The sequence below is a fragment of the Rhodnius prolixus genome, unplaced genomic scaffold (genome assembly GCF_049639745.1).
Source record: "Rhodnius prolixus isolate KJV_2025 unplaced genomic scaffold, Rpr scaffold_2, whole genome shotgun sequence".
NCBI classification, from domain to species: Eukaryota; Metazoa; Arthropoda; class Insecta; order Hemiptera; family Reduviidae; genus Rhodnius; species Rhodnius prolixus.
Genome location: NW_027411592.1, coordinates 39,113,815 through 39,131,958, shown reverse-complemented (window position 1 = coordinate 39,131,958; position 18,144 = coordinate 39,113,815). Strand labels below are relative to the sequence as shown.

Here is an 18,144-nt window from a genome sequence, read left to right as displayed (position 1 = left end):
ACTTAAGAAGTAAACAATGAATATTACTGAAAATTTTATCGTACTTCAGGGGCATGTGTACCAACATAATAAAAAAAAAAATTTTACAATCAGACTCTCCAAACCCGCGAAATTTAAAAATTCCCGTTACTTTTTGAACACACCTCGTATCTTCTAATTCAAAACGACAAATGTTTTTTCAGATAAGTGGTGAAGTTACGTATTAACAAGAATGTGTAACCCTCCAGTTCGTTTATAACCCTCTTTCAAGTTAATTATTGTAGTAACTAAGTTAAATAAATGTATTTGCATAATTTATACATCGATGTACCTAATTTAAAGGTGCACCAAATTGAAATTTATATGCTTCTACCATAGAAATGTAAATTATTAAAAATTATTATTGAATATGGTTACGAAAACCCTTTCGTCAATAGATCAAAAAGAATTTGATGTGAGTAGTTTGAAGATTGAAAAAAAAGGTTCTTGATTCTGGTATACTTGTACATTTTATAATTTAAATCATCATTATTGTAATGGCCAATATTGTTTTTATGGACACTGATAGACTGTCCAATCCTTTTCTTCAGCGTACCTGCCCATTTCTAAATTGAATAAAATATGATCAATTTGGTATTGTGCTGTAGAGACTTCTTTACGTGATTTTTGAGCACGTAATTTTGCCGCAATATGCTCTCCATATATTGAATATTCATCACGTTGATTTAAAACCTCGCTTAAAGACTTTAGTGAATCCGTGGTAATACCATCTTTGTTTTGATGTTCAATGAATGGTTTCCTTTTTAAAGCTGGACGTAACAGGGGACTGTCCCAATCATTATCATGTCGTACTATTTCTATTTTACCCTCTGCTTCATTGGTACTTTCATTTATCGCATTTTCCACTATTTCCACCTTAACTTCATCCATTTCCTCTCTACATTTCCTTTTGGATGTACCAGTTCCATGTTTGAGATATAGTAGTGGTTCATATCCAAACCATATACATTTCTTGCCATTTATTTTTGGATTAGAAATTTTTTTATGCTCACGACGAAATTGTGACTTTAGACCGTACAATCTTTTTACAATCTCTCTGCCCTTAACATTAAACTTGTCAGCAAGTTCTTGTAAAGCATCATGGCGTTTAGTTTTTGATTTAAAATAACCAACGTTTTCCCACAAACCGGGTAACCATTTTAATTCTTCAATTAATTTTAACGTTTGCTCTGTGGTCCACATTATTATCAGTGTTGATTTAATTTCGGTTAAAAAAATAAAAAAAAGAAGGCAACAATAAGTATAACGGTCATGCTAGCGCTAAAAACAAAATACTAACCTTTGATATGGCTTACCTATCTTTGAGCATAGACATTAAAACGCAGATATGCTGAATGATAAACAAAATAGATATTTTAGCCAAATGTTAAACAGCATGAATATGATCTAAGAGCGTCCATGTTGGATAATCACATTGTAAACGTTTGATCAACCACTTTGATCCTTTGAGATCTTTTTGATCCCACAATTCGCCGTGAATCCTATGAACGCGAACAGGCAATAAAAGTAGATGTGAAGTAGTGCTGCACGAGAAACGAGACCGAGACCGAGACGAGACTTGAGCAACTGAGACCGAGACCGAGATCGAAACATGATATATATCTCGTCGAGAAATCTCGGTCTCGTCTCGGTTTTTCAAATATTAATTTTTAGCTACAAAATTATAAAATTGTGTTCTTTATTAATAAATAATTATTACGGGTATTGAATCAATTATTAAAAGATACGATTTTATTATATATGTTCAATATTACTACATCTATTTGACTTCGAATTACATAAGTAAAGTAAGCAAAGTAAAGTAATCGCCTATTTTTTTCAGGCGGGGCTTTACGTCCAACTACCAATTAGGTGTCGCGGACGGAGGCGACTAGCAAACATATTTTTCTATAAATTTCTCGTATTAAACATTAAATAAAATCCAAGGCCTAAGACCGGGAATCGAACCCAGTACCATAATACACATTAGTTTCGCAGGTCTCGCACCGCTCGGCTGCCACGGCCCCCTTCGAATTACATAATTTTTACATAAATTCACTAAATTTCACTATTCATATCATTCATTCATTCAATTTCATAAATTTCACTATTAATAATCTAATACTTTGAACTTAGATATTATTTGAATTATATTTTAGAATTTTGGAATTAGTGAATTTGAAAAAAAAGACTATCTATGCACCTAAAAAATATTGCCACAAATTTTCGTTTTTAAGATACACTTTGCCCAAGCATTGATACATAAAAGAGCTTTTACTGAGGCACTGAAGTTGCACAGATACTAAAAATATCTTTCGCCATTCTAGACAAATTTTTGAAGGAATTCTCAAGTGTTTTCCACCATTCTAAAATGTCAACGTCTACTGGTGCTTGGTCTAATTTGGTGTAATTAATTATTTCTGTCTTCCATGCTTCGGTAATATTTGCTGATTTTTGAGCAAATGGTGCAAAAATATTGATGCAGTCGTCGTCGTCGTCAAAAGGTGAATCATCAGATTCTTTATCTTCACCAACAGCCATAACTAATGGTGCGGGAAGTTTGTTGGGAGGTGTATTTTTTATTTCACGAATCGACTTGTTATAGCAGGCAGATATGTTATTTTGGTCTTTCATTTGGCGCGTTTTTAACATCTTTTTGAAATTATATAAAGATATATAACAGTAATAGTAATATATGATGCATTGAAGTGTAAGTAGTTGTCTTCTTTTACACACATTTTCATTACCAATATATAAATTAAAATAATTATTAGAAAATAATAACATTTTTTGAAAATATTATTAATAGCAAACCGCTTTTAATACTTAAACAAAAATTCAAAAAACCGAGACCGAGACCGAGACCGAGATATCTCGACGAGACCGAGACCGAGACCGAGATCGAGATTGCATAAAGTCTCGCCTCGTCTCGGTCTCGTGCAGCACTAATGTGAAGAGCAAAGCTATTTACGTAAAATCTATGCCATTCTGTTTATGGTTTTCAGTTTAGATCTAGAGTCATAATACCAGAGACAACGTAGAGGTATAGTCTGTCATAAGTGATTAAATAGCGTAGTCCATAACCGCTGTTAGTGTTATAGTGATTATTTATGTCATTGACCACGCCTTTATAAGGATCTCTGTTGACTTATATCCTATGGTTAATTCTTTGATCTGACTCGGCCTACCAAATATTGCGTTGCCCTACCATTGGATCGAGAAATTGTGTTTTAACGCGCCTCAACAAATTTTGTTCGGCCCCATTTACTTATTTATTTTTTCAGCCAATAAGTGTCTCTCGTTGGTAATACAGGTGTAACTTCATAATGGTGTCGCGAGCGTTAACCTATTAATAAGCCAATAAACTAGTTTTGTTATTTTGTAAGCCTAATGAGAGTTTTTATTACAATAAATATAGGAAAAAAGACTGTAAGGTGCACCAAGAACTGCATCACACTGTCTAATTTATATGATACGTAATAATTAGTTTAGGATCGTAAAGTGGAGTCCAAGTTATTTAACTGTGCTGGACCATGGAATAGAACTACGAGCTGTAGCTGGTGAAATGAGTCTTTCGTCTAGTTACCAATATACGAGCATGCGTTTTATTATTATTTATTCTGATCTTTCCATTTATTACAGAAATTAGAACATTTAATATGTAGAAATTCAAGTTAGGTACCTAACTGTAGTATTAGCTCTGTAAGAGCGAAATAGAACGCGGTATCCATCCGCGAGGAGTTAACTTTAATTTTTAAAGCTTTTATTCTAAATATTATAATAATTTTTAGATATAGTAGAATGTTGTATGCTGAGATCGACTTTACAATAGGGTCGTGAGTTGTAATAGCAAGCAGTCGCCGCCATTGCTCTGGTCCTCATTAAATTTAAATATTCAATGTATTCCTCACGCTTGCATTTTAAAACTTAATATAGGTTATTATTATTATTATTATTTTCTAACATTTATATTTATAGTTTAATACCAGTTGGAGAAAGAGGCCTGCATATTGTATATTAACAGTTCATCGACCTGAATATAGTGCACTCTGTCCTTATAGTCTTAGAGGCTGCAGATCTTTCCCCATTTCCTGATATGGTGAGTGGTACTGTACACGACTAGACTTACCACTCTATACGGCCATCCTTAGTAACAGATTTTTTTTTTTTTCTCATCTGCTATCAGTTAATTATTGTGAATAACGTAAAAGCAATGAACTGTAATGAAGAATGTATTAGGAAGCGAACCGTCTTAACGAGCGATAGTCTTAATATTTCGGCTTACAATGAAAGAGTATCAGATTTATTTCTTTATTAAGTGATTGAAAAGTTACAGATGGCTTGTTTGAAACCAAGTAACAAGAACCAGTTCTTTCAGATTCCGTTATCTACGGCACAAATAGTTTTTACTGAAGTCTAGCAGAAAATCTTTTTCCTATCAATTTATTTTATTTATTTTTCGGATTAGTTTTAGTTGTATTAGAAAAACATAATTTTGGGTTTTCTTTTTAGTAAAATGAATAATGAGAGATGTTTAAACAAGTTTTGAAAGTAAACCTTCTAATGTCGAATCTTTGGGTGATGAACGTTAAAGTTCAAGTTTGGGCTTGTCCATTTTTCAGGGAAAAATTTCATTAGCTACTTACAATTCTGTGACTGTTTATACTGATAATGGATGAACTCCCAAAAAACCAGTCGGTGGCCACAAAATGAAACCAAACTTAGGAAATCTTTCTGAAATAACCTCGAAAAATTTTGCCTTGAGATACATTTCAAATGTTTAAGATTTCTAAATTTATATTTTTTAGACGCTAATCTTTATTCAATGAGCTTAACTGTTTTTGTAATCAGTTTAAAATCAAAATCTAAGTAAGAAACGAACAATAGGTTGTTGATCATGAATGGTAATGGACATCCTTGAAACACGGGCCACTTAATAGACATGAAGTTTTCAGTTTCTATAACTTTACACCGAAGGAATAAGTAATGGCCATGGATTGATTTATTGCTTTCTTGGTAATTTCCTAAAACTTTATTAAATTTAAGCGTCAATTACTACTGTATGTTCGATAAGGAGTCTCCGCACGATTTGAATTCCTTCAGATACACATGTTAATCAGTCAAACTTTCGTATTGGGAGAGAAGAATCTCAAACTTATAATTCTTTTAAAACGTTTCACCTCGAACTTAAAACATTTTCAGCAAATAATCGTACTTTTATTCTATACCATTCATTTTCGATGAAATGACATTAACATCTTACAGAATTACAATAGTACAATAAAACTGTAGGACAATTTACATGAGGGTTGATTGTAAAAAAAAAAAAACGTTAAAAGTGTAACGTTGAAAAACACCCAACTTTGACCATTTTTCCTATAGAAGAGTTGAAATTCCCAAATTTTCTTTATAATATAGGGGGCTAATCCTTATTTATAACTGTATTTTTTCTCGCCACAACTTAGATTAATTAGTTACCGAGAAAAACGATGCCACAAATGGGCATAAACGGCATTTTCAAAAAGTTCAGTTTGTTCTTGTTTTCGATACCAGTTTTTGTAAACAACGTACCGCCTAAACGCTCAGACGGATTCTCATGAATGAGGTTTCATTCGATTTGGAATATCATGGTAACATCATAGACGTAAACATTCTTAATTTAATGCCCTTGTCAGTGTCTTATAAACTAAAACATTTGATATTTTAGCTTGAAATTAGACATAAGTGCAACATACACGTATATATTCAAGATCTTCAACACTTTACAGAATCAAAATAATTATTAGATTATAGAATACTGATTAAATGCTCAGATTATAACGCGTATCAATAATTCTATTTTAGTATAATAATTTAAACTTTTATTTATTTATTTTATTACTGTGATTTTGTTTTATTTTCCTTTGTGTGAAGGTGTTTCAGAAAGCTAGTTAGTGGAAACTCAAACTTATAATCCGTGATTTTGGCAAATTTATAAGTTAGAATCGTGTTTTTATAAAACCTCAACCAGATAGAGGTTTTTTCCGTTAATTATTAGCGTTTGCATTCTAACTGCACATCTTATAGGTCCATGGGCATCATGAAGGGGAAGGTGGGAGTAATTGCCTCGACTGATAAATTTATCTGTTTCTGTAACCCAACCGACCCGCATAGCCACGCCCTTAAGAGGACAATATATTTGTCGAAACGTTGGCAAAAAGACGAGTTGTTTTATTTGACCGATTCCTCGCAAATCTTCCATCCTAAGGATAAATTTATCATTTAAAAAAATATAATGTAGAGTTTAAGAAAGAAATAAAAAATCATTTATTTCAGGGGCTAAAACTAAAAATTTTGCTGATCAAATATTAGTTAAAGTTTTGTTTTTGATTATGCGTTCTTTGAATATTTGTTTTGTAGGCATAGATAGATGGATTAAACTAGGGCGGCCTCAAGGCCTACGCCACTGCGACCCCTTTGGATCTATTGTGGCTCCCCTCACACTAAAGCTCACCCTCCCAGACCTGTCCTTTTAATCAGACTTCTAATACTGGGTAAAGCCCCTCAGGCCTTGGTTTTTCCTCCGGGGGAAGTAACATCCTTAGCCATACGAGCCCCTCGCACTGACACAACACGTGCAGTGCCCGTTTCCTCCTCTTCCTGAAAGAACCTGCAAAGGCTATCATCTGCCAGACCCATGCGGTGCATGTGTTTTCTGAGCCTGCAGTGTCCGGGTTAATAGGCCTACAATCATCCCTTATAGCCCCACGCCTTGATGGATTAATTCTGTAGTCAGCCTCGGCGAATAGCCTTTAATGAACTCCTTCGCCTATCTCTGCCCATTGGCGGGCAAGCCACCACTCTTGAGATATACTCTGCACCCATAAGTTAATGGCCGCAGACTTCACACACTTCGGAAACCCAAAACAGGGCTCCGGGCCAACGAAGTATCCCGCATTTGTAGGCATGAAAATAATTAGTTGCACACTAAAAATATAAGGATATCTCCATCTTACATCCACTTTGTGCTGTATGTCTTCATAGTTTGGACAGAACCAAGCAATGCACTTGGTATTTCTTTCACTGGTTACCAAGTTTCTATAAATGTCTTGTACAACTTCCGTCATACTGTATCCACATCATATTATACTTATATTTAAAGTTTTTTTTTTTTATTATTTATTTCGATTTACCTCTCCTGTTTTTTGATTGATTGTTTTTTTTATGTTCTTTTAAAACGACTGAATATTCTTGGAATAAGTAAAGGCGCATCGCTTCCCCTGAAAATGTTCTTGGCCAAAGCGGTGAGTTAAATGAGGAGGGAGAGTATTGATGTCCCTCGCTCCCACTTCTCATCGTAGATAAAGAAAAAAGATCAACAGAGCTGTTACTAATTTCTGGGATAAATGTGAGCCCAACTTTCACAATTCGCTTAAAGGAAAGAGATTGTATCGCTAGATTGGTGAAGTACTTTTTGAAATAGACACTTACTCTTATCGAATAGAGCTGAATATTTTTTAATTTCTAGTTAATAGATATAATCCAGGTTTCCCTACTAAATAATTAAAAAAAAAAAAATCCAAAAATCCAAATAATTTTCCAAATTTTGTGCCCATATTAAAGAAAGATATTTTATTGCTAAGATTACAAAAAGAAAAAAAAATAGGCAAGAAGGTCGGTTACACCCGACTGGCTCCCATCTTCAGCGACCTTGGATCCCCTCTCCAGACTGAGGGAGGTGCTTGCCCATTGCTACTCCTATATACTCCAATTGTCTGGGTTGCATATCTCGTACATATCTATATTGTTAATATATTTATAATCATGATATATAGCCATATAAGTAATAACTAAGAACGACCAGCTTTTCATTTATCGTTCACAAATCTCTTTCACACATTAATTTCTATTTACTTTGCTTTGGAATGTGATTTTTTTTTAAAAAAGATTTGTCACAAATATTTCCTTTAAATACAATTATCTCTCGGAATTTTAACAACATATTTAATTGAGAAAACCAGAGTAAAGGTGTTAAAAGAGTAGAATGCAAAGAAATGAAAATAAAAAATAAAAAAGGAATAAAAAGTAAATAGTCCTTTAGTTAGAAAAAAACGTTATCAATGATAATGGAGATAAACTATTGTCCCATAAATTCGGAAGAATATGAAAACCTACAACTTGTGTTGGTGTGCTCAAGTCTTTTGAAAGAGGGTGCGTCATTATTGTAAATAAGACGCGTTTTTTTAATTTTTTTAAATAACAGTATGTGCAATTATGTACAGTTTTGAGGAGGTGTTAAGAATTTTGGGGCTGTTCGCGAAGAAGTAGTAACTATTTCTTTTACAGTCTCCCTCGACCGCGTAGAGATATCTAGCCTTTTTTTGGGCACCAATGCCAAAAAGGAGTTCTTAAATTGTGATACGAGGTCTGTAAATTAAGTAATGAGATTGATTTTTTAATTTTTTTTTTATTCAAAAAGAATTACAATTCAAAATTGTCACCTTCAAAATAACTTCCTTCTGAAGCCGCACAGCGCTGGAGACGTTTCTTCCACTCCTCATAGCAGTGCTCGAACTCCGATACTGGAATAGCCTTCAGCTGGTCGGTTACAGCCGTTTGAATGTTTTCGACTGTCCCAAAATGAGTTCCCTTGAGGTGATTTTTCAACTTCGGGAAGAGAAAAAAGTCACAAGGACTCAAGTCAGGCGAATAAGGAGGCTGAGGAGCCACAGGAATGTTTTTACTGGCCAAAAACTCGTTTATTGAAATTACTGTGTGACAAGGAGCATTATCGTGATGCAACACCTACTTGTTCTTAATGTTTGGTCTCACACGAATGACCCTTTTTCGAAGTTTTTCAAGAACCTTTCGGTAAAAGTGTTGATTGACCGTTTGATCTTGAGGTAGAAACTCTTTGTGGAAGATTCCGTGGATATCGAAAAAACAAATCAGCATGCATTTGATCTTCGACTTCGCCATCCTTGCTTTCTTGGGCCTTGGAGAGGTTGAAGTGTGCCACTCCATGCTCTGGCGCTTGGTTTCTGGGTCGTACTGTGGCTCCTCAGCCTCCTTACTCGCCTGACTTGAGTCCTTGTGACTTTTTTCTCTTTCCGAAGTTGAAAAATCACCTCAAGGGGACTCATTTTGGGACAGTCGAAAACATTCAAACGGATGTAACCGACCAGCTGAAGGCTATTCCAGTATCGAAGTTCGGGTAAAAGATAAAACGGTTTCTTAAAGGACAGGCATTATTATAGAACGGTATTCCAGATTATTTTAACTAAACTCTTTTATTTGTTATGGTTTACTCGCTAAGCACTCAGTTTAAACTAACTGTTATTTTAAAATTAAAGTTTAACAAAAATACATTTTCTCAAATTGGCGTTTGAGAAAGTCCTTTAAGTATTTAAGACACCGAATTTCAAATTTTCAACTTAAAACATTCCTTTCGTATCTTTGCTTTTAATTGGGCAAATAAATATAATCAAAGACAATTATTAAATATGATACTAATAAAAAATAATTATATAATAACTCTCTTCTTAGAAGTAACCCGCCAAAATCTTATCGTGTTTATTGGCTTTACTTATCACAGCATTTTTAAACATTGTTGACTGATTTGGTAACAGTAAATTCCAATCAGTTTCTGATTAAATATCTTTTGCAAATATTTAGTTACTTATGAACTGAAGAATATTTTTTCTATTGTAGACAAATTAATTTTGTAATGACACATGTGAAGCCCATGTAGAAGTGCTAGGAGAATTAGCTTAGCGGTTAGCGCATTGGATTCCCACGCGTAGATCCTGGGTTCAATTCAGCTTCCTGGGAGGTTTCTTTTGGGAGCAATAAAACTGGAGTAACGTGATAGACATTATTGTTCCGAACGAGAGATTACTTCCTGTAATAGTGCACTGAAAAAGGCTCCGGGCTCCAATGGACTTCGATGTTGACGTACCTTGACAATGTTGACGAAGTCAGTGAAAGAGGTCTTTTCAAGTTAGTCACAAGAAGTTGGAGATAACTTCTGTTCCACTTTACTTTTTGGAGGATTGCATAAAAACAACCCCTAAAGACAATTATATTTGTATTAAAATTCTTTATGCAGTTGCTGGCTTTGCTGCCATAAATGTTTTGCGCTAGGTTCCCGCTACCACCAATTAATTCTTCATCAACAACAAGAAGAAGACATCATCCAACTACCACTTGATTTTTCCTCATTAGTTTCCTCATTTAATAATTTCAACTACACATTGCTCAGTTACTTTACCAGTGACTCGTTTACCTTGGCGCCTTACTTCCGTTCTTTACAAGATATCTATTAAATAACGAGACTATTGCTGTAAAACATTTTATTTTAAATTTATACATATTTAGTTATTATCACCTTCAATGTACACCCCTCCCCTATCCCTACAACGCTCTATGCGAATTTACCGTTGTTCAAAACAGTGTTGGAAGCCTTTTCTGTGAGCTCCTGCATGACGCGTGCCGCTTTTTCTTTCACAGCTACAACGGACTGAAATCGTGTTTCTTTTAATGCAGATTTGACTTTGGGGAACAGATAAAAGTCACATGGGGCCATGTCAGGCGAATAAGGCGGTTGGCCTAAAACTGGGATGTTCTACTTGGGCTAGAAACGTCTTGACAGACAATGCAGTGTGAGCCGGCGCGCTGGCTTGATGGAGAACCCATCTTCTTCTTCCACAAATCGGGTCGTTTTTTCCTTAATCTTTCACGAAGTTGAGCAAGTACCTCACGGTAGTAATGTTGAGTAATTACAATCGATATTTTCATCCGTTTTGGACGTGGAAGGGCGATCTGGGCGGTCACCATCTCCGACGTCTTCTCGGCCATCTTGGAAACGCTTGAACTACTCATAAAGTCGCGCACTTAATTAACATTCATCACCATAAACTTCTTTTAATAAAAGATTTTCAGTAGCGGTTTTACCCAGTTTCATGTGAAATTTCACGACAATTCGTTGCTCTACAACATGTGTAGTATCATGTTTTCGGCAAAACGAAACTAACACCTCTTACAGAAACGACGGTTCCGGTCAGACAGATTTCTCTACAAACACGTGAAACGCTGCAATCGAAAGAGAAGACTTTACGCTGCACTGTTGTCGGTCGGTAGGATTTGGCGCTTGCATAGTTCTTCTGTAGCAGCATCAGTCTCGCTATTTAATAGCCACACCTCGTATATGTTCACAACTCGCTTTTCATTCTGTAAAAAAGTCTAATCGGTCAGTTTTAAACTGTAACCCATCGTCTGTGTAACTTCTAGGTGAGTTTTTACCCAGAATTCATTTCATTGTGTTAGTCGTCCACTCTCTGTTCTCGTTACAAAATTGGTAAGTACCTGGTCAGCAACTATAAGTAAAGTATAAAGCAAGAAAAGATCATTATTTTCCAAAAAAGATTATGCTTCTTTTTATTTTTAACAATTTACTTAATCAAAAACAATGTTGAGTCCAAAAAAGTGGTGAATTTGGGTATAATAATTTAAAGTTGAGACAGATAGGACAACGCGAACTCTTCCTTTGTAAATAACCGTTTGGTGACCACTCCTTTATCTGCTTTCAAAATTATAAACTTGTAACGCAAGTTTTTTATATTTTTAATAAGAGTACTCGTGCCCCGCAGAACTTCCTGAAATCTGGGCTCACTTTCTCCCCCTGTAATCATAAATGAACGATTAAAGATGGCGAACAGGAAATCATTTAAAACAAAGCTTACCCATAAAGAATAAGTAAAAAATAGAGGAGATTGCTCAAAATTTCTTTCATCCGGAGAAAGGATTTTACCTTTTGCAATAAATACTGATAAATTGTGGACCATATCTTTAAATTGATGGACTTGGAGAGTTTTTTAATATTAATATTAGTTCGATATTTTGACGGTCAACTTTTATACAAATGTCCTACCGACATTTTTAATTAGTCGTTTTAGAATAATTTTTCTCTCATTTAAATGTAGTTGGTTGAGGATTTACTTATATTTATCTAAGAATAAGTTTTTATGAGTAAGGAATTTATGAGTGGATAAATCAGGCAAAAAGCCCTTCGATGTTTGTACCTTTTTAAACTTGCACAAATACGGGGCATTCAGATTTTAGAACTCTTTAAAAATATGTTTCCAGATAAAATTTTAAAGTGAAAGTATAGTTTATCTGAACAGTTAGTAATGAAATTCAGAGGTTATTCCGTTTTTAGCAATTTTCCGGCTACTTTCAAAAAAAACATGGAAAATGAAAAATGATTTTCAACAAACTTGAAAATGAATTCTAGATTTGTTTTTAGTCTCTTTTATATTATTTAAGAGTGGAAGAGTAAATCGTTTTATGCGACACTTTAGAAGCTGTGCACTGAGAATGTTCCCCAAAAATTCAGTTTCCAGCCCTAAGTTTCTAATGACAGTGAAGGGCCTGAATTTGTGAACCGACAAAAAAACCGCATCCGAAAAGTTTTACTTCCCGTGTCTGAATTAGAATCGAAGCCTTTGTAGCGACAATTTTAAACGAATGAATTAGTTTGAGCGTTTTTTTTTGGGGGGGGAAACATAGCGGCAAGTTGTTAACAGTTGCTGTGAATCGAACTAGAAACATCATCCATGAAATAATGAAAACAGTATCAGAACTTGTCTTTCCGTGGATTTTAGTGCATTTCTGTATTGAACAAATAAGATACGTAGTAGATGGATTGTGGAAAAGTAAGGTACCTTGACTGTAACCTATTTGTAAGCCGTTGCAGGAATTGAAAATAAAATTGCAGTTTCGAGATGCAAGCTTGTAATCAGATAACAGCTGGGAAGCATCCTTCAATAAAAGTATTTCGACAGTTTTGGTAGCGGAATGAGATTGTGGTCGGCCAAGCAACTGGCCAATCTGTTTTGAGCTGCCAGTAAGAAAATAGAAAAACTTAACCAAGTTTAGGACGTTTTCAGATAACAAAATATAATCTGTACATTTTAACGAATTTAATGAAACATACCGTACAATGAGTAAGTTTCTTTTCTTTTACAAAGTTGTAACTCACCATTATAGTCTTTTTTTTTTTTATCAAACAAATATGTGGGTAGTTGTTTTTACTCTAAAAAATGGAGATCAAGGTCTTTCTGATGGAATACCATTCAAGAGAACGGAGGTTAAGAAAAAATGCTTATTGTCCGGCACCATCAGCGCAGCTAGCTGACAACACTGAATTCTTCTTTCTCCTTAATCAACGTTCCATTCAACTTCAGTCCTACACATTAGATACGATCACGATTTAGAAGCCACTTTTTCAGTCACTTCCAAACGTCATTTCATCACAATGCTTGCTTATAGTGCATTGTACTTACCAGTAGAGCCATCTATGGTGTAGTTCGTATATCTAGTAATTTCTAATTTGAAAGCAATTGTCAGCTAATTCGAATTGAGCTAATTCTCTGTGCAAGGAGGAATGTTGACTGTGTAATTAATTCAGCTAAATAATTAAAAACTATTATTTACTTACCAAAAGTATTTGAAACTAAAAACTATTTTTTCAACTTAATATTCTCTGGTTTATCCGGTACAAACAAACGTGAGAGCCTTTATAACATCCTTGAGCGCGACCATAGATCTGGACAAGATCCCTGATTCTAGCCATCGCTCTCAGCCTTGCAGAGGGTAACTCTCACGCTAAAGGAAGTTAGAGAAGGGAAGGATCTTATAATAAAAGAAGATCTCCCCTAGCATCGCAACCAGATGAAAATAAAAGCCAATGTTATATGTATCTGCGTGAACCGCCTCGCTACTAAAATAAATCGACAGCTGCAGAGCAATTAGCAAAACGTAACCTTCATGAACCATTGCTAGTTTTTTGTTTTTTTTTGTTTTACAATGGAGAGTTTAAAACGTTCGTGCATTCTGATTTTCTGAATATTCTGACGTTACGATACGTTCACCAACGTAAACTAAGCCTTAACTTTAAAAACTTCAATTTTAGAAAATTCATTTTATCACCACATTGTGCAACTATAGCCTAATTTCTATTTTCCTAATTTTGTTCGAAGATTCTAGTTATGGAACAATCTGGGTCGTGCCCATCTTTGTAAACCTTCCTTTGTTTTTGCTATTTACTAATTACCAGAGACATTTAATTGCAATTAGGGGTTCATTCTTTATTCTGAATCCGATAACTTATTGTTTAAATATTTAAGATAGTCGAGAAAATAAAGGGATTCTCCAGTATGTTTTCAAATCCTAGTCGGATTCGATTCCCGCCAGATGTTTGCTAATTTATTTAGTTAATTGTTGTCGTTTAATCAGCCTGAAAAACTCTCAATCTTGTTAGTTGTATAAATACTTGCGTTAAACTTTTTTTTCACGAGTTAACTACTTTTTATGGAATTCTTTCGGAAAATATTAAAAAGAAAAAAAAGCAAACTCTAAAACCTAATTAATTTAACCCACGTAGATCCGTGTAAGTCCAACTGTTTAGTCATCCTAAGAGTCGTGGGCTGTAAGACTACTGCACATATCGCAGTCCAGTTTAAGAAATTATTTCAGACGCTCACAAAACCTGTGGACAACTGCTATTATAAGATTTCTTTAATTTAATGAGTTACACCTCATGAAATATGAAGTAAACCCGAATAACTCGCGCCTAATATATCTACTCTATCTCAGTTCAGCCCACTTTTGAAGAAAATATTAACTGTTTCCTTTCAATTTTGAAGAATTGTGTTTTCTTTAACGTAGAAAATGTTTGTATGTTCTTCAAAGTTGGATGGTAGCTTAGACATTAAATCTTTTGCTCGTTTAGACTCAAATGGCAGCGTATTTATAGATCTTACTAAGACATTTTTTGGAGGCGATTTTTGGGAGAGAGAAAAGTTATTTACCGCACAAGTGACAGAAATTCCATTTTCGCTCGTTAGTTCAGGTTAGTTTGCTCGATTAGGCTGGTGGACGAGCTAGTGAACAGAATTCTTTCGTGTTAAATAATGATTTTGTCCTGCAACCGTTTTCAAAATTTATTGGATAAATGCAATAAATTGAACAGAAGAACTACCTAGTGCTGCACGAGTCCGAGACGAGGCGAGACTTTATGCAATCTCGATCTCGGTCTCGGTCGCTCAAGTCTCGGTCTTGGTCTCGTCGAGATATCTCGGCCTCGGTCTCGGTTTTTTGAATTTTTGTTTGTCTTTTCAAAAAATGTTATTATTTTCTAATAATTATTTTAATTTATATATTGGTAATGAAAATGTGTGTAAAAGAAGACAACTACTTACACTTCAATGCATCATATATTACTATTACTGTTATATATCTTTATATAATTTCAAAAAAATGTTAAAAACGCGCCAAATGAAAGACCCAAATAACATATCTGCCTGCTATAACAAGTCGATTCGTGAAATAAAAAATACACCTCCCAACAAACTTCCCGCTCCATTAGTTATGGCTGTTGGTGAAGATAAAGAATCTGATGATTCACCTTTTGACGACGACGACGACTGCATCAATATTTTTGCACCATTTGCTCAAAAATCAGCAAATATCACCCGAAGCAGGGAAGACAGAAATAATTAATTACACCAAATTAGACCAAGCACCAGTAGACGTTGACATTTTAGAATGGTGGAAAACACTTGAGAATTCCTTCAAAAATTTGTATAGAATGGCAAAAGATATTTTTAGTATCTGTGCAACTTCAGTGCCATCGGAAAGATTATTTTCGCAAGCTGCGATGATAATGACCAATAGAAGATCTTCTCTAACTTCTGACTCAGTAAAAGCTCTTTTATGTATCAATGCTTGGGCAAAGTGTATCTTAAAAACGAAAATTTGTGGCAATATTTTTTAGGTGCATAGATAGTCTTTTTTTCAAATTCACTAATTCCAAAATTCTAAAATATAATTCAAATAATATCTAAGTTCAAAGTATTAGATTATTAATAGTGAAATTTATGAAATTGAATGAATGAATGATATGAATAGTGAAATTTAGTGAATTTATGTAAAAATTATGTAATTCAAAGAGGGCCGTGGCAGCCGAGCGGTGCGAGACCTGCGAAGATAATGTGTATTGTGGTACTAGGTTCGATTCCCGGTCTTAGGCTTTGGATTTTATTTAATGTTTAATACGAGAAATTTATAGTAAAATATGTTTGCTAGTCGCCTCCGTCCGCGACACCTAATTGGTAGTTGGATGTAAAGCCCCGCCTGAAAAAATAGGCGATTACTTTACTTTGCTTTCTTTACTTATGTAATTCGAAGTCAAATAGATGTAGTAATATTGAACATATATAATAAAATCGTATCTTTTAATAATTAATTCAATACCCGTAATAATTATTTATTAATAAAGAACACAATTTTATAATTTTGTAGCTAAAAATTAATATTTGAAAAACCAAGACGAGACCGAGATTTCTCGACGAGATATATATCATGTCTCAATCTCGGTCTCGGTCTCGGTACCGAGACCGAGATTTGTCTCGTTTCTCGTGCAACACTAGAAAACTACCCTATTGAACGGTAGACTAAGATACAGAATATCACAAATTGAAAAACATATTATTAACACATTACTTTAAAACTAAATTATTTTTATTTTATTGTATGCTATGGACTTCCACGCGGATATCATGGATTTGAGACCTTCCTTCCCGCAAGTATTTTATCACCTGGAGCTTCGTTAAGATTACTGCCCGGTGTTGACACGGCTTAGTTAACAAAAGCATGAAATGTTTTAATATAAGATAGACTTGCTAAGTAGCCTTGCAACGATGGTTTTCTCCGTCTAAGCGTGCTTATTATTTAACATACGAGCCTGCTGAAATTAGCTGAACGAGAGAAAAAGAAATATATAAACTAGATAGGATCCATAGTTGAAGTAAGCATGAAGCAGAATAAAGTAATAATTGTTGCAGATGTTGATCCACCCATCTGTTCCACACATCAAAAATATTTAAATATATATGTGTCAATAACAAGTCCCGCCTTCTATTGAGTCATTTATTTATTTTAAGTACAGGGAATGTTGTTGGGTAATATCTTTAGATTTATGGTCGCAACAATAAGTTATTAACTCCTTTTTAGGCTCAATTATTTGATAAAATTCAAGTTTTTGTTGACTTTTTTATTATTTTATTTGTTCATTTTTTTAATGGCGCGTCAACATCTGAAGTCATAGGCACCGGGAGCTTTTTCAGTGCACTGACGGAGAGTATTTCTCAAGAGACCATCACCTGTGAGTGAGCTGTTAGAAGCTCATAGTAAGAGAAAAATCTAAGGACCAAAAACTGGATTCGAACCGAGATCTCTGCGTTGAAATCCGATACATTCTAACCCCTGACCTGATAAATTAATTATTTATTCATTTACAAGTCTTCGGAAATCATTCTGAAATTTTATTGTTTCACACAGAGAAAAAGGTGGAGAATTATTATCCTAGAATAACTGGTTTTGGAAGCTTAATCACTTATTTAAAAACTTATTTTGGTAATTTCATGTAATTGTTTTATACTTTAGTTCTACTGTAACGTTCGGTTTGGATTGAATAAATTGAAATGCTTCTTACCTTTATTGATCACTGCCGAAACTTAGTAGAGATAGTTCAAACACTACAAGATTGCTGTATAGCCAGTTTGATTGTCTCCAATGTGGAACTGCTTAACTAAGTCTCTTTCCGACTGATGTTTATAGAGCAGGTTGGATACATTGAAACTCTAACAATGTCGACAGTGTTTCCAATAACAATGGTTGGTTTCGTGATTCTAATTAAAATTAATAGTAATAGCATTTACTAGATTCTGAAGGCATTACAGACTTCCTATTATTAACATACATAGGAAAGGTTAGGATAATTTTGAAATAGTTTATTAAATAACATTCTTACTCAAATGTTTAAAAAAAAGGGTTGCAAAAATTTGCTTGTAAATCTCTGCTTTTTATACTTTAAGAAACAAATAATAACTATATTTTTTCTGCAACCATGTAGGGAAGTTCTCATTACTCAATTAAAATCAGCTGTGTAATGCCCAACTTCCCACACTAGTGGGGGGAAATTCCCATTAGTGTCACTTTCCGCACAAGTGAGTGGAAAAACATTATTGTGCTTCCTTGATATAAGAAGTTTTGTTATTAACATAAATATTTTCTGTAAAACTTTAA

General features: G+C 34.3%; 2 protein-coding genes across 3 annotated transcripts in view; one reads left to right on the top strand and one right to left on the bottom strand.

Moving 5' to 3' along the window:
- The window catches only part of Egfr (epidermal growth factor receptor), a 380,956-nt gene that overhangs the window by 97,820 nt on the left and 264,992 nt on the right, over positions 1-18,144 (top strand). The gene's annotated exons all lie outside the window — the stretch shown is intronic.
- Positions 532-1,221, bottom strand: LOC141449932 (uncharacterized). The gene has a single exon (XM_074119887.1). The coding sequence runs from the start codon at positions 1,219-1,221 to the stop codon at positions 532-534; it is 690 nt and encodes a 229-aa protein (XP_073975988.1).

Coding starts and splice junctions, on each gene's coding strand:
- LOC141449932 (XM_074119887.1), bottom strand. CDS start 1,221: ATGTGGACCACAGAGCAAACGTTAAAATTAATTGAAGAATTAAAATGG.